The sequence below is a fragment of the Pseudopodoces humilis genome, chromosome 23, assembly GCF_049639895.1.
Source record: "Pseudopodoces humilis isolate 2021_Gansu_Grassland_sample_001 chromosome 23, ASM4963989v1, whole genome shotgun sequence".
Taxonomy (NCBI): domain Eukaryota; kingdom Metazoa; phylum Chordata; class Aves; order Passeriformes; family Paridae; genus Pseudopodoces; species Pseudopodoces humilis.
Window position 1 is genome coordinate 5,015,200 of NC_142222.1, and position 25,553 is coordinate 5,040,752.

The 25,553-nt window shown below is 43.2% G+C and overlaps 1 protein-coding gene across 1 annotated transcript; it reads left to right on the forward strand.

The window, feature by feature from the left end:
* Window positions 1-736: 736 nt before the first annotated feature.
* PITPNA (phosphatidylinositol transfer protein alpha) lies at window positions 737-25,505 on the forward strand. The gene is made up of 12 exons (XM_088066230.1): window positions 737-894; window positions 5,790-5,820; window positions 11,440-11,585; window positions 12,109-12,204; window positions 12,745-12,748; window positions 16,785-16,859; window positions 17,227-17,310; window positions 18,198-18,275; window positions 19,177-19,287; window positions 20,799-20,921; window positions 21,653-21,722; window positions 22,784-25,505. The coding sequence occupies exons 1-11, from the start codon at window positions 875-877 to the stop codon at window positions 21,698-21,700; spliced, it is 816 nt and encodes a 271-aa protein (XP_087922356.1). The 5' UTR covers window positions 737-874; the 3' UTR covers window positions 21,701-21,722; window positions 22,784-25,505.
* Window positions 25,506-25,553: the final 48 nt, after the last annotated feature.

A 25,553-nucleotide genomic window follows, 5' to 3' on the forward strand; every position in this document is an offset into this window, starting at 1 on the left:
AGTGATAGGACAAGGAGTAATGGGTTCAGACTGGAAGAGGGGAAATTTAGGTTAAATATTGGGAAGAGATTCTCTATGAGGGGTGCAGAGGCCCTGGCCTGGGTTGCCCAGAGAAGCTGTGGCTGCCCCATCCCTGGAAATGCCCAAGGCTAGGTTGGATGGGGCTCGGAGCAACCTGGGATAGTGGAAGGGGGTGGAACAAGACTCTTTGGGATCTCTCCCAAGCCAAACCATTCTGTGACTTAAGGAGATCCTGCTGATGGTCAGGAGGGTGACTTCTGGGAGCCCTGCAAGGAGATTTCTTGAGATCCCCAGTCTCGAGCTGAAACAAGTAACAACCGTACAGTTTACACCTCTTGAAAGAACCTAATGAAGCAGCTACAGTTTAAAATTATTTTGTGAGTTGATCCAGAGAAACCTGAGGGCTTGCCAGGAGACCCTGCCATTGGCAGTGCTAGGAAGACTGCGGCACTGCTCTGGCAAACCCAGCCTTAAAGCTGAAACAGCACCACGCGGTTTACACCTCATGAGAGAACCTAAAAAAAACCAAACCGAAAACCACCCAAAAACCCAGGCGTTTTAGTTTAAAACATCAGCGGCGATCCCGGCAAAAGCCCGTGAGGGAGGCGCGCGCTGGCTGAGGGAGCCGGGGGGCGGGAAAAGCCGGGCGGGCCCCGCCCCGCGCGCGGCGCGGAGGTGACGCAGCCGTTGCCGCAGAGACGAACCGCCCCGGCCCCCCCGCCGGCCCGGCCCCCCCGTCCCGGTGCGGCGCGGCGCGGCTCGGCTCGGTCTATCCCGCGCAGCGGCCCCGGGACGCGCCTCCTGTCATCTTCAGCGGCGCTGGCCCGGGCGGGAGGCGCGCGGCGGCGCCGCCATGGTGCTCATCAAGGAATAGTGAGTGCGGGGAGCTCCCCCATCCCGGCCCCCCTTGAGCCTCTCCGGTCACCTCCGTCCGCGCCCGGGGCCTGGCGCGGTGACGGCCGCGGGTGGGCGGCTCGTCCTGGCCCCGCACTGCGGCCGCGGAGAGGCAGGGAGGGAGCGGGGAGCGCCGTGAGGGCCGCGGCGGCGGTGGGGGCGGCAGTGAAGGTCACGGCGGGGCGGGGGCCGCGGCTGCCGGCGGGCACCGGCTCCGCTCGGCCCCTCTGCGGCTCCGCGGGGCCCCGCCGGTGCTGCTGCAGCCTCCGCGGGCGGCTGGCCCCGCACCGGCTGTGCTGGCTGGGTGGTGCCGGTGCCCGGTGCCGAGGGCCGAGCCGGGAGCCGGTTCAGTCCTGGGGGTTTCTGTGGGAGGTCTGAGGGAGGCAGGGGCGTCTTGCCCCCTGCTTGTTGTAACAGAGCCAAGTGTCAAGCCTGGTTTTGATCCCCTCCCGCCTTTGGCTGTGTAATCTCCAAGGAGGGACTCCCAAGAATGTCAGAAATGAGGTAGCTCCGAAATATTTTTATGTCTAGAAGCCTCACCTTGGAGTTCTTCAGTGACGCTGAGGCTGCTGCGGTTGTCCTGCCCCGTGATGGGGATGAAGGGGTGGAAAACTGGCTGGACATGAGGGTGTGTAGCTATTAGTCACGTTGCTTGTCACAGACCTTGGTTCAGTAGCTTTGTGCTTGCTAGTGTGGAATATACTCTTGGACCGCTGCACTTTGGCTGGGTGTCCTCAGAGCCGTGTGTACTCTGCACACAGTTCTTTCCTGAATTCTTAAGGTTAACTCAAGTGCATTCCCAAGTTAAGTGCATTCCATCGTTTTAAACTTCTTTTGGCTGTTTATTTTTTCTTTCTCCCCTTATAAAAGATACCTGTGATCCCAATGATAAAGTGGGTTTTCAGGTCTTTTCTTAGACACGTTTACCTACATGACTGTGCCCTCTTTACAGGAATTACTTTCCAAGACTATGGACCACGGTGTGGATTTAAATATTAAAACTATGTTGAGGATTGTACTGATCCTTGTAGTTGTCTTATATTTGATTAATTTTTTTTCCCCCACAATCTTTAAACTCTTGTTATTTTTATTCAAACAATAGGAGAATAGTATTCAGGACCAGCAGCAGAGCTGCTGTTTGTAACACAAAAACACCATTACCTTCTGTAGTGTTAAAATGGATAGCAGGCAGAAACCTGGGCTAGTGCTTAGTTTCAGGTGCATGAAAAGATAATTAACTCCGTCTACAACATCTGTTTTGTTGATATTTTCCTTTGAATTTACTACTTTCCCTCTTACAGCACCTTGGCTGGGTTATCATATATCTTTTTCATGCTTCTGCTCACAATCCCTTGCCCTGTCCCACAGTAAAGCTCATTATCACTGAGCTGTGCTGTAAAGGTGAGAACATATGTACTTTGAATTTTCAGATTTCTGACAGTATGAGCAGTTAATTTTTGTGACTATTGCTTCCAAAAGTCGTTTTACTCAACATTATTTACTTCACCATATGTGCTGGTTTTGTATTAATTCGCCATATCAGCCTGCCTACTGGTCTTTCACACTGCCTGTTTCAGAAACAAGGTGTGAAGTGAAAAGGTTAAAAGACCAGAATTACTACATTGGTTTCCTTTTCTAGGTTTCCATTTTTGTTTTCAAAAGGGTCACTAAACCTTTTTAGTGTTGCCATTATACGGTTTTCTTTCTTCCCTTTGTTTTGCCCTTAGTAAGATATATGTGGCTTTAAGGAGAGTCAAGGTTGCTACTGGACTTTCCAAATGAACATTTTTTTTTTTTACTTTCTGAGATTCCCAACCACCTCTGATAGTGGCACATTCTGAGTTGTGTCACTGTATTGGCTCAGATTTAAATGTTTTTGATGTTGCATGTTGAAATTTCCCAATTTACACCCTATTTGAGATGGTTTTTGATGAAATCTCATGTTCCAGGAAGTAGTTGTTAAAGGCATATTGAAACCACTCGTTTTTGGTGTGAGCTGGCTATTTGAAATGCTTTGCTGTTACTTATGTTAGTTCTGGCTCCATGCAGGTAATTACTGCCTTCCTGCTGTGGAAGCTAAAAAATCTAAATGATCTGTAACTTCATCTCATCTGAGCAGATTATTCTTCCATTTCTGTGACCCCTTGTCACACTCTCCCTAGTAAATCAGATGGGTTTTATTATGTGCCCTGTAAGTATTTTAGGAGCTGATACAGAAATAGAGCAATATAATAAAAAACTGATGTCACATTTCATTATCAGACAAGTCTGTATCATTATTTCTCTACAGCTTCTTGTGCTGATGGTTATGCAGTGATGACTTTAACACTTTCATTTGACGTTCTGTTTCAGATTTATCTTGCATTTCTATCTATCTGTGCTGCAGATAAGCTACATGGATTTAATTCATTTATTTGCATTTTTTTTGGTATGAGGGTTTGTAAATGCTAGCTGGAGTCTTGCTTGCTGTCCTTATTTTGATTTAAACTGCCTCGGAAGACCTTGAGGAGAATCAGAGTGTGGAGACTCACTTCCCTTTCCTGTGAAGTGACGATAATGCCACTGACCTTCCCTGCTGCTGTACTTCCCTTTGCTGTCATTTGAGGCAGATTTTTACCTAACAGGGGTCTTAATTTTCCTCACCATTTTCAGGCCAGCCATATCATATAATTTCTCATAAATTGAGGAAGTTTTGTCCTAGAGTTAGGAATCTTTGTTCCCAGTGCTGCTCCTGCAAAGCTTTTCCTCAAGATCCTCTTGAGGAGTCTTCCCTCCTCCTCCTCCTTTATCACTTGACTACCTGTAAGTGGTTTTCACCCCCACTTTCTTGGTCTGCTGGGCTGAACGAACTGTAAACCATTGATTTTGTTTGTGTTTCTGTTTCTCCACAGAACTCTAAGATAATAATTCAGATTTAGTGTCTTCCAGTTTCCTAAATGGAATTTCATTTGCTTACAGCAATGTTTTACACCAGGTTTTCTGAAGAAAAACATTTTAACTCCATTCCAAAGAAATCGTTTCTTCTCTCTTTCTTGGCCTTTAATTTATTACCCAGCCTCTCTTTTCATTCTTTATGCACTTTTATCCAGTTAACTAACCCAGCATCATGCTCGATGGCAAAGTCTACCTGTGAAAATCTCTTTCCTTTTTTTTTTATCCTCCCTTACACCATACTGGTGTTGGTCTCTTTCCCCCTTGCCTTTCAGCAGGTATTTTCAGGAAACAGTATGTAACAGTGAGTAAAACAATTATAGTTCAGTGTATCCTATCAGCAAGTGGCACATGGATTTCCATGAATTGATCAAATCCCATTTAAAAATTGCTTTTACTTCCTATGTTTGGCAAGGAATGCCATGTCTTCAGTAGACGTGACATAAAGAAACACACATGATTTGGCCTAAAATTTGTTGCCTAATGATCTCTTGTAAAACAGTCACTGTTCCTTCACCATTCACTTTTTTTGCATCATTTATGATCTCTAAAACTCTTGCATACCTGAGCCTTTTAGCTGGTTTTTCCCACAAGCTGAAAGACCACATCTTAACTGCTTTCCTCTCACACGGAAGCTTTTTCCCATCTCCAGCCATCTTTTTTAACTTCTTCACTTGTTCCGTATCCTCTTCGAGATAAGGTGACCGGGACTATGTGCAATATTCAAGTTGCTGATACATGGGAGATTCTAGTGACATAATTGTCTTTTTTGTGTGTGTGTCTGTGTGCTGTTCCAGTTTCTAATATTGGATTGTCTTGTGAACTGCCACTGAGCTAATGTTTCCTGCTGCTTTTCCATAAAGGCACAAGATATTGGCAATAACTAACTTAGAGCTCATTAACCCCATCTGTTTGGTGAAAATGAGTGCCTACAGTGCATTATTCTTTTTCTTTATTGACACTGAACTTCATTTGCAGTTCTCAGTAGTTCTTTGTGCAGTACTTTGCAGTCAGCATAAAGTGTTGCTGTGACAAGTAATCTTGCATAATCTGTAATCTTTTTCCCCTATTGCTGTTTGTTCTTTTGGTAAAGTGTAAAAAATTATATTTTCACCATTATTGCTTTTTTCAGAATCTGTTTATTAGTACAGATGGTTTTTTTCCTGATTGTGTCCTAGTTTCTTTGAGACTAATTCCCAAAGAATTGGGAATTCTTCTGCCCATGGTAGCCATATCCATTTTCTATCTGTCTCCTGCTTTAGTTCCTTGTTCAACATCATCCTTTCCTGAAAGCAGAAGTCCAACACAGATCCTATTTTGGAGAAGACCTTAACAAGCATGCATTTCTGTCAGCTTTAAATGGATTCTTTTCCAAAAAATCTGTGTTACTTCAGGCAGTTTTTGCTGTGTTGTCCAGTCAGTTGATTCTCAGAAGCACTCAGGAAACCACAAAAAAAGAGACTCATTTAAAGCAGTGGCAGCACCTTCCTTTGCAGCAAGCTCTGGGAAAGCCTTTCCTCTGCTGTTTCCTGCTGCTTTGGGACGTGTGAGCAAATCGTGCAGTGCCTTGTGGCTATTGCAGATCTCTGCAGAATTGCTGAGGCCCACAGAAACCTCCCCAGCAGCTTGATGAGGAATAAGATGGGATTGCTGAAAGGATGGAGTGAGAGGGATCACCATGGTGTTGATGCTGTGGAGGTTTCTAGGCCAGTGAGGTATCACCAGTTGAATTACAGAGTTTTAGGAGAGGGTTGCAATTATGCTCTATCATGTATTTGTCCTCTTTGAGGTTGTTATATAAATAGTCTTTGGCCTAAGGAGTACTGGGTGGATGCTGGAAATCTGGAGGGAGAGGAGAGCTGTGCAGCCATTGCTGTGAGGAATGTGGGAATTTTAGGGCTGTAGGGATATTTGCTAATTTCTGTCTCTGTGTTCCCTTCCAGCCGCGTTATCCTGCCCGTGTCTGTGGAGGAGGTAAGTTCTTTGCATCTTGCTTCCTTGCTTTAGGACTGTAAATAAACCTGTGATCAAAGCATGAACAAAAACTGGAAAATGCAAGCTGTCTTCAAGAGCCCCTGTGAGCTGTTACTGATTCACCATCATTTTAACCAAACAATTGTATTAAGTCTGAGGGTGCCAATCATCTCTCTTATAAAATACTTTCAGATATGCTGATTATAAATCTTGAGTTGTCAGGCTGTTTTCAAGTACAGTTTCCTTTTGATTAGTACTATTTTTTTTTCTATTTCTTTTAACATGAAGGGGAAGCTTTAGTATAAATTTGAGTCCCCTTTTAAACTGTGTTTTGCTGGAACTCTTTTGTTTTAAACTCTTAGGCAAAGATCAAGAATTACTTGTGATTTAGGAGGCTCATATAGCAAAAGAACTTTTTAAGACCTGTGCTATTTAGCTCTTAGATACAGAAAATTTTCTTTTTGTTTAGATAAAGCTGAATTGAGAGAGTAAATGTAGTTTATATTGGACAGGTTGATTTTCATCACCAAACCAACCATGGAATAGCTGTGCAGACTCTGTGGCTGTTTCCCTCCTGTTTCCTCTGATTTGCAGCTTGCCTTTCCTTCCTCCCTCCTGCATTGAACACCACTCCTGCAGAGACTCTAACCATGTAAATGTTTTGAATTTTTTAATCTTTATACTAACAAGGTAAAATTGAAATGACTGAGTCTATAGCACTTCCGTAGCAGATTCCTTCTTCTGGATCTGTTTAGGTTTTTTCCTTGTAATCCTTGGCTGTAAGCCTTGGGTTTGTGAACTCTGATCAAGGCCTTGTTCTAACTCTTAGGGAGAGCTGTGATAACAGCACTCTTGTTCATATTTCTTTCCTCTGAATATAGCAGCTACTGTGGCGTAGACAGTGGTGGGCTGGCTCATGGCAGCACTTTTTTAAGCACATCCCTTTTATAACTCTCACTCTTTTGACAGAACACAGTTTAGAACTTCATGTAGTGCATTCCTGCAGCCATCAGACTGGCTAGTAAAACAAAAGCAGTGTCTGAGCTGAGTTTCTTGCTCCTGTGGCTCAGTCTGCTGTGACAAGTATCAGATAATGACAGAAAGCCCAGACCTCTGATCAGAGAGTGGGTTTAGATCTGTGTTCTGTGTTAGGGCAAGAACAAGGCTGTTAATGCCAGAAGTTCTGTCTGTTGCTTGCTCCCTAACTGTAGCTTTTACGCTTTCTGTGTGAATCTGTTTCAAACAGTTGTAACAGAAGTCAGACTGAAGTGTGAGAGTAGGGAAGTTTGGATCTTTTATGCTGTCTGAGTGCCACTTACAGGAGCAAGTGCTCAACAAAAGAAGGAGAAACATGATCAGCTTTATCAAGTAAGCAAAGGATGCAAACTCGGAGGTTAGAGAAAGCTGTGGGTAAATGGCAAGTTACTCGAGCTCAATGGACAGAAAGGTGTTTCCTGAACAACAGGAACCCTGCCTTGTGGTCTCCTTGGTATCAAGCTGTGTAAATAGAAAGCCAAAGCATCAGCATACAGATCATTTCTTTGAGGGGGTTAGACTGGATGGAACCCAACACAAGGTTTTCCTAAGTTCTCTGATACTGGGATTAGCCTTCATCCAGTTAAAGCGAGTCCCTGGCTCTGCTCTTGTCCCTCCCTGGCTGTTCAGAGCCTTGTTGTGAACTGCCTGTGTGGAAAGCTGAGGGTTTGGGCTGTAGATAAATCTGTCAGTCTCTGGCAACCTCCTTGTGTGAGGGTTATCTGTTTCAGGAGGTGTATTGCCTTGTGGAGAAACCCCCAACCTCACCAAATCGAATTTCTCCCCAAATTTGCACATTGTCACTGTGTCCCATGAGTGATGGCCCTTTCCAAGGTCTGGTGTTTTTCCTGTGATAGGGCAGATTTCAGGAGCCAGTTCCCTGAGCAGAGAGGGTTCTAAAGTTCACTTAGTTTTGCCTATGTATCTGGGTGTGCTTAAGAAGAAAGGTTATTTCCAGTATTGACTCAGAGGATGACTGCTCAGTTTATTGCCTGATCCCCCTTCCTGTGTGCAACGATGCTGAAACATCTGTGCATCACTTGGTCACTGCTCTGCTGTCTGTTCTGCAAACCAGCTGTTAGACCTTCATTGCTTTCAAGGATTTCCTTGTGTACAAAACTCTGAAATAGGGCTCTGGAGATTTGTTATTGGTCTTGACTGTGTAGCTGCTCGTGAAGCATCTCTGGCTAGCAGGAGGACTTCTGATTTAATTTTTATATGGTTGATTTTTGCTCAAAAGTCTTAAGAGCTCACATCTTCTGCATGCAAATTGTTGGCAAAGGTCTGATGCCAGTGTGTAAGAGAGGGAATGAAATGAATTGTAACTTTGAGACATCATGAAAGGGTTGAGGCGAGTCTTCTGTGCGGTTCTGTGGTATGCCAGGGATTTTATGTTCAGTCTCCACCCTTAGCAAATGGATCTTAACCAATACTGTGGAGTTCAAGAGAAAACTAGTGATCAGGAAGGCATTAGGGAGCTGTGACTTAATCAACACAGAGCTCAGTGCTGCTTAGTTAGCCAAGATGGGAACCAAACAGTGCAAGAGAAGCCCTGGCAATGACTAAAACTCAAAAGCTGGCATGTAGGAGTTAGACTGTAGCAGTCTGTCTTCTGCATGGAAACCCTGCCAAAACGTGGTCCTGCTCAAGTGCAGGCTGCAAGCTGCACTGCTGTGCTGGTTTATCCCTTGTCCCACTGCAGGGAGCAAAGGGAATCTCCTTGGTGAGTGATGGGTGCCAGGCTTTGCTTCCATTCCCTGACCAGCATCAGGTGCCAGCTTGGGGAGCATGGACTCATGTGGGTGTCTCTGCCAGCTGCCACTGAAATGCTGGTATGGATTAGAGCTGTGTGTACACATTCTGTGCTGCCTCTTTGTTCCTTTCACATGGCAAAGAGCTTGCCAAACACACAGGAATCTTATTAATTGCGTTCAAAGCAGCTTTCAGGAAAACAACTGCTCTTGAAGATGGCTGTGTTGAGATCAGGCCTGCTGGAGGAAATTTGGTGCAATGAAGATATTCTCGCAGCTGTATAAGAGGTGTTTGGCACAGAGCAAGAGGGATGACTTCCTGCAGAAGAGAAGATTTTTGGAGCTCTGTCTGGAGTCCAGATTCAGAGAGCCAAAATCTTTTTCTCTGTTTACTTTTGCAGGGAGAATGAGGTGGGATTTGCTCATTGGCACAGTGTTATTTGGGCCTTTTCCTCTCTTATCAATGCGATTAAAGGCTCAGAAATAACAGGGAAGTTTAAATGGTGAAGATGTTAAACCAAAGGGTTTATCTTCTTAGTGTCTGAACTTTGACCCAAGTATTTGAAAGGGAGAAGGAATGAATAAGAGGCTGTTACTAAGAGGAATTAGTTTGTGCTCCTGGAGCTCTGTCCTGGGACTTGTTGCAAAGTAGTCAAAGCCATTCAGTCTTCCTCTGTAATCCTGTAGTTACCAAACTCATAATAAGCTGTTCTATGACTATTTGTGTGGCTCTTACTCTGCTAAAGCAACTTTGCTTCCAAGGTTTCACAACTCTCATGTTTTGCTCTTCTGGAGGGAGGTGAGTGTTCTGCTTTGTGTGGGTCATATGCAGGGAGTCGTAAGGAAAGCAGTGTGGTGTATGAAATGTCAGAAGTCAGAGACTTGTACTGCAGCCCAAAATCCAAACTGAAACCCAACCTGCTGTGACAGTGCAGGAACTGTCCAGCCAAGTGAGGGCTGCTCGTGTAACCTGGGCCAGGACCTTCTAGAGAGATCCAGGAGAGCTGCTGCTCTTAGCTTGAAAATGGTCTGGGGTTTTTTTTCTGCCCCACATTAGCTGAGGCCAGGACACCTAGGCCTTGTTACCCTGGCTTCCATCTATTCTTCCAGCAGGAATAAGTATTTCCTTGGCCTTTGTTGGCACCAGATGGCACAAAGTACCAGAGAGCTTTGGGTACTGTTGTTATTTTGGATACTTTGACAACAAAATTTAACGACTGTAGAAATCTTCCTTGGTTGCAGAAGATGTTCCAGCCCAGTGAAGTATTTCTGGGTTCTCAGCTCTGAGCGGTATTCCACTTTTCCAGGCTGGGTTTCAGAAGTGCTATTCCTGTTTCTGATACAGAGCCTTATGCTGTGGAGAAGGAAGATGACCTGAACAGTGTTGCATTGCTTTGTAGTTATGTTATGGGATTTTTTTGGGGGGGTTGGCATTTGGTTGTTTTTTTTGTTGTTTTTTTTTTTAAATCAGTGCACTTCTGGTGCCAAACACTTTGTGGTTTAGCCTTTCAGATTGCCTCCCTGTACTGTTGCCTTTGGCAACAGTTGCTGTTCTGCTCACTTAAGAGTTCTGAAGACTTAAGTCTGCTAAGTTAGAACTCTTCCTTATAATTCAGTGGTTTAGCTTCTACATCCTCAAATTTTGCTCAGCTAACTTTGCCTCAGAGAGACCTGTGAGAATTTTTTTCATTTGATCATGTTTCTTCTGAGCTCTGCATCCCCTTTTTCAGCTACAAGAGGCAAGAGTGTATTAATCTTTACATCTTTTGCAGAGGAGAATGTTCTCTTTTGTTAATTTTCTCGATTTTTCCTCTGCTTTGCCCTGGGAAACATTTGTGAATGCCTCTCATGAAAGAAATTGTGTAGTATCAAGTGATGTGTAGTATTTAAGTGATTATGGGAAATGGTGCTGCCAAGTGAGTGTCTGTAAGAGACTGAGAAATTATTTTAGAGTAAGAATTTTACTGTGTGTTGAAATTCTGTGCTCTCCCTGGTTGTGGTTTAAACTTGTGGCTAGGAGGAAGTGGGATATAGAGAAAAAACAGCACAACCCAAACCAAAGATAATAGGAAAAATAATACTGGGAGCAGTGACAACATAGATCAACTGGTCACTTGGGACACTGGCTCAATTATTTCATTAGATAAAGTTTTCAGAATGAAAATACCCTCTTTACTTCAGGCTTCATACAACATACAGTTGTTTGAACTGCACGTGGGGGATGCTCATCTTTGACTCTCAGGGGCTCCTAAGCTGTGCACATTTAACAAGTTTGTTTCTTGGAGCACTTAAATCAGGTGATGCAAGTACCCTTTATTTTCTGTCTCCCTTACGAAGTTTTTCATTCCCTTCCCCTTTCCCCTGCATTTTGTAAAAGAGCTTGATGTGAATTTCTTTGGGACTCCTGGATGCAGCACTGGGTGCTTATTGATTCAGGACTGACTGCGCCTTATTCTCAATTTTTTGGGGACAGCAGTGTGCCAGAAAGTATGAAACTCAACAGATTTTGCTACAGTATGCCTGAGGTCATCTCTGTTTCTTAGTTTCTGATGCTGCTTTCATCTTTCCTACTTTCTCCTGATTCTGTGTTGGTTTGGAGCTTGAGATTGAAGGGTTAAAGGTAACTGTCTTCCTGGTGGTGCTTTCCTCCTAACTACCACTCAAGCTTTCTATCTCAAATGAAATGAAATGAGCTGCTTATCTGCCTATACAAGTGGATGTCCTTTTCTCTGCCCTCTTCCCCGGTAATAAATTTGTCCTTGGCTTCTTCTGGCAAAGTTATTACTTCAGCTAAATTATAGCCATGGTAATAACGTGTCTTTAACTTCTCCAGTATCAAGTGGGGCAGCTGTATTCCGTGGCAGAAGCCAGTAAAAATGAAACTGGTGGAGGTGAAGGAGTGGAAGTCCTGGTGAATGAACCCTATGAGAGAGATGGAGAGCGTGGGCAGTACACACACAAGATCTACCACTTACAGAGGTATGGGAACCTTTTCATTCCCAGAGTTGGGCAAGAGGAACCAGAGGAAGATGCAGTAGGGTTGCAGCAACTGTAAATCACAGATTTTGTAAAGGCTGAAAGATGCAGTGGTAAGACAGGAGTATAACAGCACCTGGCAGTGACCATGACTGGAACACCTACCCATCCCTGTAAATGTGGCTGTTGTCCCAAGAAAATCTGGCTTTGAGCTTTTCAAAGCAAGTCTGATCCTGCCACCAGTATTTTCATACTTGAATTTGGCTAAAGAGTAAAACAGCTAGATTTCAACCTGCTTTCAGCCTCTTTTTTTTTTTTTTTTTTCATTTGTAAAGAAGATTTATATTAATATGTCTGATTCAGTATCTCTGGAAAGCATCGTAATGGGGTTGGGGAGGAGAGCCCTACCAATTCCAGAACTGTGCAAATCTCTAGTATTTGCATTCTAGATGATGTCCTGCCTGTCTCAGCTCTCATTCCCTGTAGTCCTTATCAATGCCTTTCTTCCTGTTTCCAAATTCTGCAGCAAAGTGCCAACATTTGTGAGAATGCTGGCCCCTGAAGGAGCTCTGAACATACATGAAAAAGCATGGAATGCCTATCCCTACTGCAGAACTGGTGAGTGCCTGAGGAAGGACTCTGGATTCTCCCTTTTTGTTTCCTGGAAGCAGGGAAAAAGGTAGGGGAGGGTATAAGGAAAGATGCAACCAGTAGAGAAGCTGTTTCAGCTCTTAAATCTTGGATTTCTGTTCCCTAAGCCCTTTGTGTGATCAGGAAAAGCAAAATGCAGTGCTGGGGAATTAAAAGAACTGCCCTTGTCTGATGTGCTGCTAATGAGTGACCTTCCTCTATGAAAGGAAAAAAACAGACCAGTTTAGTCTTCCTGTTAGTCTTCCTAAAGGAATATCTGTGTAAAACTGATGAAATAAACACGTGAGGGGTGATTTTATGTCTTCAAGTGCAGCATAGCCAAGTGGGAAAAAGTGGAAGATGCAAGAGGGGAACAGGGCTGATCTCAGCTGCCTCTTGCTTAGTGCAGGTGAACAAGTGTTAAGTGATGGGTATTTGCTCCCTTGCAGGATCTGAGGTCAGTGAGGGTTGAACAGAGAATGTGGCAGTTGAAGTGAATCCATCTGTAAAGGCAGGGGTGAGGCTCTGGGAGCTGTGTAAAGTGCTGAAATAATGTCAGACCCATTTTCAACAGGAGTGGTTAGTATTTATTTACTGAAGTTACCAGCCATGGTGTTTAACCACTGGCTCCTCTGGTCTTCACTGCTGTAAACTGAAAATTTGACTTTGCCTCCAAACTTATGTTGTGTTTTTGGCAGCATTTTATGCTGTTTGAAAGATGCATTTTCTGCTAGTTGCTATGGGAATGAGACACTTAAAAATTCCAACTGTTCTTGAAACTCAATATATAAAAAGCCCTTTTTTTCAGACAATTTACTTAAGTGAATTTTAAATGAAGTGTTTTAAAAGAAGATAAAAGCTCTGCAGTGTGAGAGGATAGTGCTACTTCAGTCTGTGAAATTACATGCAGCAGTCTAGTGGAATGGATATTTCAAATACAAAATTCAGATACTGCTGTCAACTTTAGAATAAATTTTTAATGTCTCACAGAAGATGAGGAAACAAAGTTGTTCACAACTTTTCTAAGTTTTATGCCATTTTCTTGCTGCATGTTACTTAAATTAGTAAATGTCTAGTTTATTTCCATGTTAAGCCCACTGAGCTGATTTAAATGCCTGGCTGTATCCTCCACCTCCTCTTTTCCTATTCCACCAATTTCTGAAAAAAAGGTATTGAGTTACTTCTGTTATTCTTAAACTGCTTATCATTCAGTTGCAAACCAATAAAATTCTACTGAAGTGGAAAATATGGGATACTAAAATCAAGTACAAAACCTTTCAACACCATCAAAGAAATTTCAGGTTTTGATATGCTAGAAATGATAACAAAGCCAAAAAAAAAACCCTCAACTGTAATAAACAGCAACATAAAATGAGATAAAAAGTGCTTTGTTGTGGGGGTTGGAGCAGAAGGCAGTTTTGATGCGGAGGCTGATAAATCTGTTTAGAGAATCTGCCAGCCTGACATGAAGCAAGAGGAGCTTGGAAAAGTTGCTGAAACCTTCCCTTGGCTGGGATTGGGCAGGAGGGGAGAGCCCATGGGTGAGAGAGCCCATGGATGTGAGAGAGAACCCTTGGATGTGGGAACCTTTGGATGTGAGGACACATGGATATGTTGTGGGGCTGCCTTGGGCATTACTGTTTTCCTCTGGATATGCTCGCATGTTTTGATAAGACATGAGGAGACTTGGGTGCCCTGCTGTGAATCTCTGGGCAGCAGAAGATGCTGGCTTAGAGCAGCCAGGCTTTCAGCCCTCTCACTAGAATCTGAAATTTAAGAGCCAGGGACCCAGTAGGAACTAAACCTGAGTGTAGGAGTTGTTGGTGCTTCTGCCTGCTCCCTCCTGTGTAAGGTGGTGTTGCTGTGCTCTCCCTGAGGCACTGCTTGCTTGCACATCAGCTGTTCACAGAGCCTTCTAAACTGGAATAAAGCAGTGCTTTTACTTAATTGTGCCTTGTGGTATTTTTTCTTTAATGATATGAGTTCATCCTTCTTACATTTCCCTATATCTCCTCTGAGAAGCTCAATTAATTTGCATATTATGGGCCATTATCAAAGTAGTACTGGAGATTGAAGGTATTTAAATGCCTAGCTTATAACTTTCTGCAGTGCTGCACACTTCTTTGTGCTGTAATATGTTGTTTTTATGTGCTTTGAATGGAAGCCTTGCTTAGTTCCTTTGAGAGTATAAACTGTAAGTGAGGTTGTTGTTATTGTATGGTTTCACAACTTCTGCAGTAAAAATGAAGTGAGGATTATCTAATAGTTGTACTTGTGGGCTGATGCCAAGGGGCACAGTGTTCTTCTCTGCAGTCTGACTTCAATATTAATGTCGCTTAAATGTTTTTAGAAAAGCAATTTGATGTGTGTTCCACTCTGAGTGTAACCGTGGCCTGTGGCCAAATGTCAAGAAGTGGAGAAGTTGTAACTGCAGCTGAAACGTGTAGGAGTTGTTGCTGTAATGCCTCAAGTAGCAGGTTCTAATTTGTAGCAAGCTGAGCACTGAAGTTTTAGTGGACATTTCTGAAGAGATTAATTTGTTTCTTTACAAATAAGGAGTCTTCCCCACAGGGAAGACGTTAAGGAGGTAAAGGAACCTGTTTTGGGGCAGCTGCATAGTCACAGCACAGCATCATGGCAAAGTGAGAAGGCCCTGGTTTATAACTATTTCTGGTTTATTCAGTATTTTGTTGGGACTAGCAGGGGAAAAAAACCCCAAACATTTCGTTCTTGCAGAAGTAATAAAATGTTGAGATGAAGTTCAGCCTTTGAAAAATTAGCCTCAGCTCTGCCTTCTTGTTCTCTCCCTCCAGCCCAACATGTCAGTCTAAATAATTGGCTTTCTGTAGAATTGCTCTAAAAAGCAATTTTCACATGCTAGGGGTTTAGAACAGTCCAAGCCCAGCAGTGGGTAATTAAGGCAGCTGGATGTGCATGATAAGTGATTTGGGATGGTAACTGTCTCCAGGACACTGGCTTGGAAACTCAAAAATTGTTACAATATCTTTAAAACCAAATTGCTCCTTAATCAAGCCCTGGTGTTAGACTTCAGAAGAGACCAAAGAACTTCACCTCCAGCATCAGACTTCCTTCTGCTTGAGTAGAATTGCTCAGGTAGAGCAGATGCTGACTGTTACAGGATCTTTAATTGCTTTTCTGTGTTGAATAATTGAGCCTCGGTGTCCAGGGAGTTCAGTTACCATGAGCAGCAAAGATGCTGAGGGTCTGGTTACTCCAGGCAGGGCTGCACTGGCCTGAAATCCAGCATGGGTTTCCTTTGGAACTATGGAGAGGCTCCTTATCTGCAAGCTGAGAAAGGATTGGTAAAATGCTGTCAGCTGAACATACTTATTCCATCTTCTCATCCAGCTGGCTGCAGGCCAGGGAGCACAAGTGGCAGTGCATAATTAATTGCTGTTCCTCTGGGTTTCTCCAAGTCTGAGAATTTCCAGAGGAGAAGGGGGTGAAGTTAGCTGGGTTTTATCAACTTCTGTGTCTTTTCCCTCAGAGGTACCTGGGAAGGTGAAGCTGTCCCTATTTGGCTGAGAGTGGGAGGAGGGCAATGGTTGCTCTGCAGTCTTTTCTCACTAAAGTACTGTGTCTCTTTCTTTCCATGTGTTGATTTCTTGGACCAGTTATTACAGTAAGTATTGCTTTTACTGATAATCTGTGGAATAATGTCTGAAATAAAGTGTTCTGGGTAGAAGAAGCTCTTTAACCTGAGCTAAAGGCATTTTAGCTTTTATCATTTTAAGATTACATAGATTAACTGCCTCTACCACGTGTGGTGTGTCTATGTGAGCGTGGACAGAGGTCTGTCTGTGCTCAGCAAAGCTCAGCTTTACAAATGGGAGCAAGCCCCTGCCTGGGTAAACTGAGTAAAAGCCTGTTAGCTCCTGCCATGCTGTCCCCTGGGTTAATCTCTTCTGAATTTGATATTTCCTTTCTACGTGCTGAGTGTTTCACTGGCTTGTGCTTTTGTTTCTGCTCCCCTGAGGGAGGATAGAGTTACCTTTGGGAGTCCTTTGCTACTCATAGCAATAGTGAGAAATGGAAAGTTTTTTGCTTACTTGGCAGAACTGTGCTTCTTGTCCCTTCCCTTTCAGTGTCAAAAGCTCTCAGCACATCAGTTTAATATTGTTATTAATTTGAAGAGTTGCATCAAAATATGTACTCAGTACTAGATTAATAATCTCTGTGGAAAGACAGTTTCTGCCTAGCTAACTTATGTTACCCCTTCTAAACTCCAAATAGAGTGGCAGATGTTGTCCTTTAAAGAAAAAGCTGTTTATAAACTCCAAATGTTTCACTAAAACAATAGAACTTACAGGGTTTTTTGTGAGCAGCTTGTGGTTTATTTAATCTTCAGTAATTAATGATCAATCAATTTTGCAGAAAGCAATGATCTGATTACAAATAATTCTGAAATTCCCTAAGTCACACCCAAGTCAAATAGAAACTTCATTCTTTGAATTATTCAGTTCGTTGAGTTGACTCTCCTAATGCTTATCTGTGTAATAAGAAGGCAAATAATATATCCTAGAATAACAAGAAGCTTTATTTTGATGACAGAATGAGTATATGAAGGATGACTTCCTGATCAAAATTGAAACCTGGCATAAATCAGATCTTGGAACACAAGAGAATGTAAGTACTTGTGTCGTGTGTTTTACTCATCTCTTTAATGTCACGGTGCTGCTTTCTGTGCTGGGTTAGAGAAGTGCTGTGTGGAGCTGTCTATTCACCATGTTCCTGCATTTCTAATGTTTGTCTCACTACCAAGGCAGATTCCCTTCTGTTGGCTTCTCTCATAAACTGAATAAAATTTACCCCCAAACCCTTGTTCTGTGTGAGCACCTTTGCTTCTTTAGAAACTCTCCCATTGTGTGTTTACCTCTCTTTAGGTGGGAAGGGCAGCGCTGGGTGTCTGCATTTCCATCTGGTTTTATATTTTGCTAGACTGGGAGTGTTCTATCACAGAGGCAGCTCCTTGAGTGTTGTTGTTTCCCTACAGGTCCATAAGCTGGAGCCAGAGGTATGGAAGAGTGTAGAAGCCATTTATATAGACATTGCTGATCGGAGCCAAGTACTCCCCAAGGTATGGTAGGTGGGTAGCAGCTCCCTGGGGGGGAGGCCTTATGCTAAAAGAGGGGATCATGGACAAACTATGCTTCCAGGGATGGTCTCAGGCAGCAGGACAAGTGAGAGGATGGACAGAGGAGGAAAGGGGGTTCCTTAAAACTGCTCATGCAAGCCAGAGGAAAGTTCTTTTAAAAACTGTGTCAGCGCCGCCAGTAAAATGTGTTGCCTGTGCATGTAACAGTGTATTTCTACAGCAGTGCTGCTGACTGAAGTGCAAATAGCAGGAAATGGCACTCCCCTTTCCATACAGGATCTCCAGAACTTCCCCTTTTTGATACTGACCCGCTTCACAAGTGTGTCTGGAAATGATGTAGCCAACACTTGGTTCTAAGAATCACTTCAGTTACTGTGAGAAAAAAGGGGTGTTTCTTTACTGGGAAGAAAAATCAACTGTATAAAAATGGAATGTTGGTTGAGTTTCCTGACTTTCAAACAATATTTGATACCATTTTCATGGTAGTACTGTGAGTTGGACTATAATTTTCTTCTAGTGAGCAGCATGTGAGCATCACACTGATACAGTACTGTGAAAATCCTAGATAGCACAGCTGCTTTCTGTAACAGCTCCCAAAGAACAAATGGTTACAGGAAACATGTCCTACAGACCTTCTGATAGCCTTACAGAGGTCATATCAGTTTGTTACCACTTCTTCATAGGTCTAGGACACAGCACAGGGGGGAGATACATTTCCTTGAAGTGTCTGATATAGTGCTGAGGTCTGAAAACAGTAGCTCTTGAGAAGGCAGAGGTTAGTCTTGGCCCAGGAAAATAAATATCCTTGTGAGAGAACAGCTGGATAACAGTAGGATAATTTGTGTTTAATCTTTGTGTCTGTCCAATAGGATTACAAGGCAGAAGAAGATCCAGCAAGGTTTAAATCTGTCAAGACTGGACGTGGACCTCTGGGTCCCAACTGGAAGGTTTGTCTTGGTGAATTCAGGAACTGTGTCAGGACAGATACTGGGATTTGGAGCCAAAGATACATCTGGGAAACACTGGAATCCCTTCTGCAGAAGAAAATGCAGAACTCAGCACTGATTCTCTTCTGATTTTAAAAGAAATGAAAGAGCTTGGTACAAAGAGAATGAGTTCCAGGAAATCTCCAGAGCTGTCTGGTGCTCAGCCCAAGGGTTCACCCAAGAGAATTCAAGTATGAAATAGCTGAGTAATGACCAGCAGTGTTTAACCTTTCACTGAAATCCTTGGATTCTGAAAACATTACAAGCACAGATAAATAATAGATATATTACCTTTAAAAGGGACCCTGAGTGGGATTTGGGGAGCTACTGGTGTACAGGTCTGATTTCTAGCAGGCAAACTTGGCAGAAGCTGAGGCTGATATGATTCACTTGGGAAGAGTGGTTATGGCTCCTGTAATAGGAAATAGGAAACCTTATGGAGTTTTCTTTAAAGCTTTCTAATCATGGCTCAGATGATATAATCTAATTCCAAAATGTTTTAGGGAGGGACTTTATCAGGAGACTTTTAAGGAAGCAAAGTAGCCGTGGTGTAACAGTGAAGATACTGAAAGACGTAATTTGAATGGAAGAAAAAGTGGACAACAGAGGAGAGGAAGGAATAGTCTGTTCTCAGAATGGAGGGAAAGCCACCTGTGAAGGAGACCAGGGTCTAGTTTCATCATGCCTTGAAAAAGGGTGAGCAAAGGTGTGACAAAACTTGTCAATAAAATAAAAGAAAGGTGTAAGGATGCAAGAGGATTGTGGGGAATTGTGGGAAGACTTTGTAGTTGCAACGGAAGGAGTTGCTTTCCTGGAGACACTTGGCTAGAGGCTTAATGTGAATATCTTTGTGTCTTTGCAGAAGGACCTGGGGAAGCAGTCAGATTGTCCGTACATGTGTGCTTACAAGCTGGTAACAGTCAAGTTCAAGTGGTGGGGTCTGCAAAATAAAGTGGAGAACTTTATACAGAAGGTAGGTTCTGTGATGGGGAGAGATCCACATCTCTGGGGCACGTTTCATCAGCCACCTGCTGTACAGGCAGTGCCTCTGCCTGAAATTGTGCAGTCAGTTAAAGCTGGGTTCAATTTGCTGCTAATCCAACAGCAGGCTGGCTGATTGTTCTGTGAATTGTCTATTTTCACTCTAATGTGTGCAGGTAAATTGGCTGTTTTGTGTTGTTTAATAGATCAGAATTGCAGTCACTTGGTTGCTGGTTTGTGAGTGATGAGGTGATGCATTTATGCTGGAATTATATTGTGTAGGGGCAAAGCATTTTTGTGGGGAGGTGGCTCCAGCTATTTGATCCTGATCAGCTGAGGATTTTTCTGACAAATCCTGGAGCTCTAGTCACATTTTCCTTTCCTATTCTCTATTTCCTCTGCTGGAAAAACGTGTCCTAAAAATAAGCAGATGGTGGGAAACTTAAAACATAAATGGTATCTTGAAAAGAGCTTTTTTGTGGCAGAGTGCATAACCCGTGAGCTGCAGCAGGATGCTACACCTGGGAATGGTAGTGTGTGGTTTTCTGTGCAGTGCTGTGTTCATAAAACTCCTGTGCCTTCAGATCACAGAGACTTCTCAGTGGTTAATATTGATAAACCGCAGAGCTGCTTCTAAAAAGCAATTTTGTGGTGATACAATCCAAAGACAGCTCAAAGGAGGAATGACCATGGTGCTGCAGGATTTCAAATACCTCTAACAAAAGCCCTGAATAAAGCAGTGTCTTCAATCCCTTTCTATTTATGACTATCTACGGGTTTGCATCAAAGTATTCAAGCTGCTTTTGATGAGATATGAAACCATAATTGGTAAAACTGAAGTGTCCTTCCTTAATGAGGTCTTTCCAAGAGGCATTGTACATCCCTGTCTAATATAATGATTTTGCCTAGCTTATCTCTTATAAAAAGGAAATAAATTGCTTCAAACCTGGAGTAGCTTGTGCACATTAGTCACCTCTGCTGAAAGGTTTTCAGCTGTGAAAAATAAGTTTAGGCTTTTTTTTTTAGGCCACTGGAAAAGAAAAAAAAAAAAAGATAGGTGCATGTCAGCCCTTTACACTTCCTAACTTCCAGTTTTTAGCAAATTAGTGATTTTAAAAATACATAGTTTCTCCGTTTTTCTGCACTTCCAGGCCAACTTCCATGCTCCAAACCAAACTTGGAGCACTTTATTCAGTCAGAACAGTACTGTCAAATCAAAGGAAATTCACTAATTCTTTCAGTGCAGTGTGCAGACTGCTGTCTAGGTTTGGGGAAAAAAAAAAAAAAAAGACATTTCTCTGGGGATTCAAGGCTGTAGATTAGATATTCTGATAAAAGAATAAAAATTAGCTATCTCCAGTTTCCAATTGTGGCAGCTAGATGAAAAGGTGGGCGAGGGAGCTGATTCTTCAGTGTACACATCTCTGGAAATTGTTACAATGCTGTGAGCTCCATGGTAATTGCCCTGTGACTAAGCTGGTTTGTGTTTTATTCTTCTTGCAGCAAGAAAAGCGGCTCTTCACAAACTTCCACCGGCAGCTCTTTTGCTGGCTTGATAAGTGGGTTGATCTGACTATGGAGGACATCCGTAGGATGGAGGAGGAGACCAAGAGACAGCTGGATGAGGTCAGTGGCAAAGCAGGGCAGGTGTGGGTTGTGTGAGAAACTGCTTCTCTCCAGCACAGCAGAGAGGAAAGGCTGCTGCATTGTCGGGGCATGGTGTGAATTGTGCTCCTGCTATTTAGGTCATGCTGTGTGTGCTTTGAATGATTGGCCATGAGTCCATCGTGCTGGCATCTCCTCCTAATCATTATGGAATTCTCCTTCTGTTTGTTGTTGAGCCAGTAAATGTATTGAACCACAGGTAATGAGGGGCTTAGAGGCAATGATTCATTTACTGTCTCAATATCTTCTGTTTACTTTTACTCAAAGCTGAATGGTCGATTTTGTCCTCCTTAGTTGCCAGAAACCTGTTGAGTAAAAGGTTTTTTAGCTCTAAGTACCATAAGCAGGTAAGGGGGTATGTAACAGGATTCTTACTCTGAGAAACACAAGTTTGGTAATAATGAGAACCTTGTTCCATGGTTTGTGTCCTGCCTTGCACCCTTCTCTCCCTTCATGCCTCAGGATATTTCATTATAGTTTCATGTACGCTCTTGCCCTTTGGATAAAGGTTCCAAATCTGTTGCCAACCCACAGCCTAACCAGAAATGATGCCTGCTTTTGTGCATTTCACAATCTCCCATTTGAAGTGCTGAGATTTAATCGATGTCTTAAACACAGAGGGTGTTGCATACTGATACATTTTGAGATAACACAGTGAGAATAAGTACTTGAACACTTCTTTCCTCTTTCAGATGAGAGAAAAAGATCCAGTGAAAGGAATGTCGGCTGCAGATGACTAATATGACTCCTTCCTTGTGCACTGTAGGTATCAAGAGATTTGACAAAACTCTGTATTGCTCTATTTGGTTTAAAACCCCCAACATTTGTGTGAGAAATGATCCTGTTCATAGCTTCTGACACGCAAATCTGTGCTATTGATTGTTTTTGTAGTGAACCCATTTCACTGACAGGTTGATGAGTGAGGATTACTGCCTCCTTTCAGAACTATTCTAAAGAAAAGTCTGAGTGAAATGTGTAAGAAAAATGTGTTAGAAAATTCTGTAGAGTTTACAGCTACTCTTATTTCTGTAATGCATATGTTACTTTCCATGACTTGCAGAGTAACTTTTGTCAGTCTCAAAAAATCTAACGTAGACATGCAAACACTTAGAATACAGTTGGAAATGGAACATTCCAAGCATATTTGTGAGGAGTTTATTTTTTCCATTGCTTGTTAGCAGTATTTACTAATGGGCCAAGGCTCAGAGTAACACTTGGGCATTACAGGAGAAGCAGAAATGACAGTTTTGAAGCTTTTAAAAGACAGATTTAAAGCTTTTTAAGAGACTTGTTCTCTTTCTGTTCTGTTAAATGTGTCATCAGCTTGGGGGCTGGTTTTGCCAAATTTTTCTTAGACACTGCAAAACTCTGGTATGGTATTAGAGAAGTAAGAAGGCAAGGAAAAAGAAAGGATTGTCCATTTATGTTGGGAAGAACAGGTTATTAGGGCAGTAAAATGCCATCCTAGTTATCCTTGGAAGGAATGGGGTGGGGCAGAACCACATCCTCCTGGAGTCCTGACTCTTTACCTCTGTTTGCCCTCTGTTATCTGCTGGTTGCTTGGTGGTAAGTGGTGAACACGAGGTGAGGGAGTGTCTGAAGGGCTGTCTTTTGATAGAAATACTTTAATTTTTGAATGCAGCTTCAACTTGATTTTCTTCTCTCCCTTTTCCTCTGGATCAGTGCTGCAGTGGAACCGTGCATTGCCTGCCTGGCGACAGCGTGACTCACATTTGCTCTCTCAAGGTTGTCTGACGCTTCCCTTGGCATGCTGCTCTTCCAAAGTCATCCTGAAACGTTTCCCTGTTGTCCTTTTGTTTCAGTTTGCAAGACAGTCGTCAGGAAGGCCCAGGGAATCCACACCCTTGACTGACGGAACATCTCTGGATCAAGCCTTTCTCTGTCCAACCGGCAGGCGATTTTAAACCTCCCATAGCTAATTCTAGATGCCCCTTAATATTGTGAGCAAATAGACAGTCTGGTACTAAGCACTCCAGTGTTAGCACGTGTATCTCAAGGAGTTTCCTCCTTGGGGCCGTGTGACTTAGAGATCGCTGTATTTACGACTCCTCCCTCCTCTTTTTTTCATTGTGTTCAGACCAATTTCCATGTGGCCCTGTTTGATTTCCAAGTGACATTTTTAGCTCAAATAGTCTTGTGATGTGGTGACTTAGAATTTTTTATTTGTTTTGTTTTTGGTTTTTTTTTTCCATGTGGGATAAACTGCCACCTTTGTTTCTGCCCAGCCCTTCACCTTCTTTGAATGTCTGTTTGGAGAGGGAAATTGTCCATATTTAAAAGTGCAAAACTCTTCCACAAAATGTTTTGTTCTCACCTTCACTCCTGGAGGGAGATATTTAATGGCAGGTAACCTGAGTACAAAATGAGGAGCAGCCATAGAATTCTTGGTTGTTAAGAGTTGTGATTTGTAGCTTCTGCAGGGCATTACTTTGTTCTGTCTTAAACATGAATTAAAGACTGCCCAGGAGCTGCAGTCAGGCCCTGTGCTGGGGCCTTCAGCACTTACCTGTTGAATTTCCATTTTAGGGGTCTCTCTGGCCCACGTAGCTCTGTTGTCCTCCAGTTGTGTGTGTCAGTCTTACAAAACCTTTCTCGACATATGTTGCAACTTCCTGGTTCTTTATTTATTAAGACTTCCCATAACTTACAAATCTGGACTAATAATAACATTGTGATTCTCCCTGGACAAATTGGGATGTTGCAAAGGCTGGTGTGCAAGCAAGGTCTTGGCATCTGGTTACATCCAAGTGCCTGGGGCGGTGGTTCTGCTCAGCAATAATATTCTTCCCACTGCAAGACTGACTAAAATATCTCCTTTTGTGCTGTAAGAAAAGCAACTTAGAAAGACTTGCAGTTTTCTAGGATATCTGTTGGTTATTATAAATCATAGAGGATACTGTTAATGTAAAGAGCTCTCATTATTTAATGAACTCGAATATTTACTGTAACTATCCTTATGTTGATATCAGCTTTAGACAATCAACTCAGCAGAACAGAATCAAGGAAATGCTGCTTTCTTCAATACATATGAGGAAAAAAAATCCTACTTCTTTGCTGATCCCTAAGGTCCAATATTTGAATTTTTTCCTCCCCTAGTAGTAATAACTTTATTTTCCACTTCTGTGTTTGGCAGCACTAACATGAAATCCTGTATGCCAAACAGTCGTGGGTGTATCACCACTTTTGAGGAGTCTTTTTAGTATTCTGTAATACACTGACTCCTCCAGCCCTTCCCACTCCTGCATGCAGGAGATCCTGAAATGATCCCATGCCCTGCCGAACAAGGCTGTGCTGGGATCAGATCTGTTTTCAGTGCAAGGGAAGATGGGAATGCTCTGGAGGGAGAGGATGGCGTTTGGTTTCTGGGGAGGGGGCAGTTTATCCCTTTATTTTTAGTTTGTTATTTTGCCTTACTCATGTCTAAGTGCAATAAGGTCTGAATTGTACCAGTAACTCTGGCAGGCTCTTCTCAGTGACCTCAGACGGTTCTGTGGGGTTGGGGTGGGGTTTGAGGGGTTTTAGCAATCGCACCAGGCAGAAGTAAAATATGTTTATTGTAAAATAGGTAAAGAAACAAAATTTTAATCTTAGAGGCTATTTGGGACCAGGATGTTTCATGACATGTTGTATAGCTGTTCCAGAAGTATTCTAGGAGTGTAGGCCCCAGTTAGAGTTCTTTCAGTTTGAAGTATTTTTAACAGAGAATTTATGCACTGACTTCTGTTCATGTTTGTTGGTTACGTTTTGAGGGATTCTTACACTTGAGGGCAACCTGAGAACACACATAGCACACTTGTTCTTTCAGTTTGTGTTATCCAAGAGGCTTTCCATCTGATGACACTAATCGCCGTGGAAGCAGATTGTAACATTCCACCATTGCAATCCTTTTTTGATCCTCTGATTTCAGAGTAAGAGCTTTTACACAAAGCTTTCCTGATTAGTGGAAAAACTTGGAGGGGGGGGGGGGAGGAAACTGCAGGAACTTCAGCCTGAATACTCCCCTCTGCTCCCTGCCCTTTGTTTTCTGTCCTGATCCTAAGTGAAAGCATCCCTCAGCCTTTGGATGGACAAATCCTGTAAAGACCCTTCAGTCTCGACGCTTGGTTCCTGCTAGTGAGCATAGCAAAGATCACGCAGCGTTCCCGTGCCGTATCTTCCATCAGCTTTTGCGAGAACCCCTGGACCTGCGGGCTCCCGGCGGGATCGGGTCCATCCAGAGGGGCTGGATGCGCTGGGATCACCACTCCCATCCAGGCCGGCTGGGTTTGGGGCTCCGGGGTCTCAGGCTGGTTTGCTGTCAGGGCCGCTCGCCCCTCGTACCCCGCATCCCTCTGGGTTCATCCCGCTGGGCCTCCCGCGGGTCCCGACGGGTTCTCCGTGCTCTTTCCTTTGGCGACACACACTTTGTAGAATGGGTTAGATTATCTCGTCGTTTCTTTAAATGTGAGTTTGTGCCTTTTTTGTCTCCTAAATCTTCCAATACAGGCATATTGGAAACGAAATCTAATAAAATACTAGACAGAGCCTCTCGCCTCCGCCTCCTTTGTTTCGGGGTTTTGGGGAGGGCTGCTG

What these genes read in the sequence shown, in the direction of transcription:
- PITPNA (XM_088066230.1), top strand. Translation starts at nt 875, where the DNA reads ATGGTGCTCATCAAGGAATA. An exon ending in AAGATCTACCACTTACAGAG is followed by an intron (nt 11,586 to 12,108) that starts GTATGGGAACCT and finishes CAAATTCTGCAG; the next exon opens with CAAAGTGCCAACATTTGTGA. An exon ending in GGAGCCAAGTACTCCCCAAG is followed by an intron (nt 17,311 to 18,197) that starts GTATGGTAGGTG and finishes TCTGTCCAATAG; the next exon opens with GATTACAAGGCAGAAGAAGA.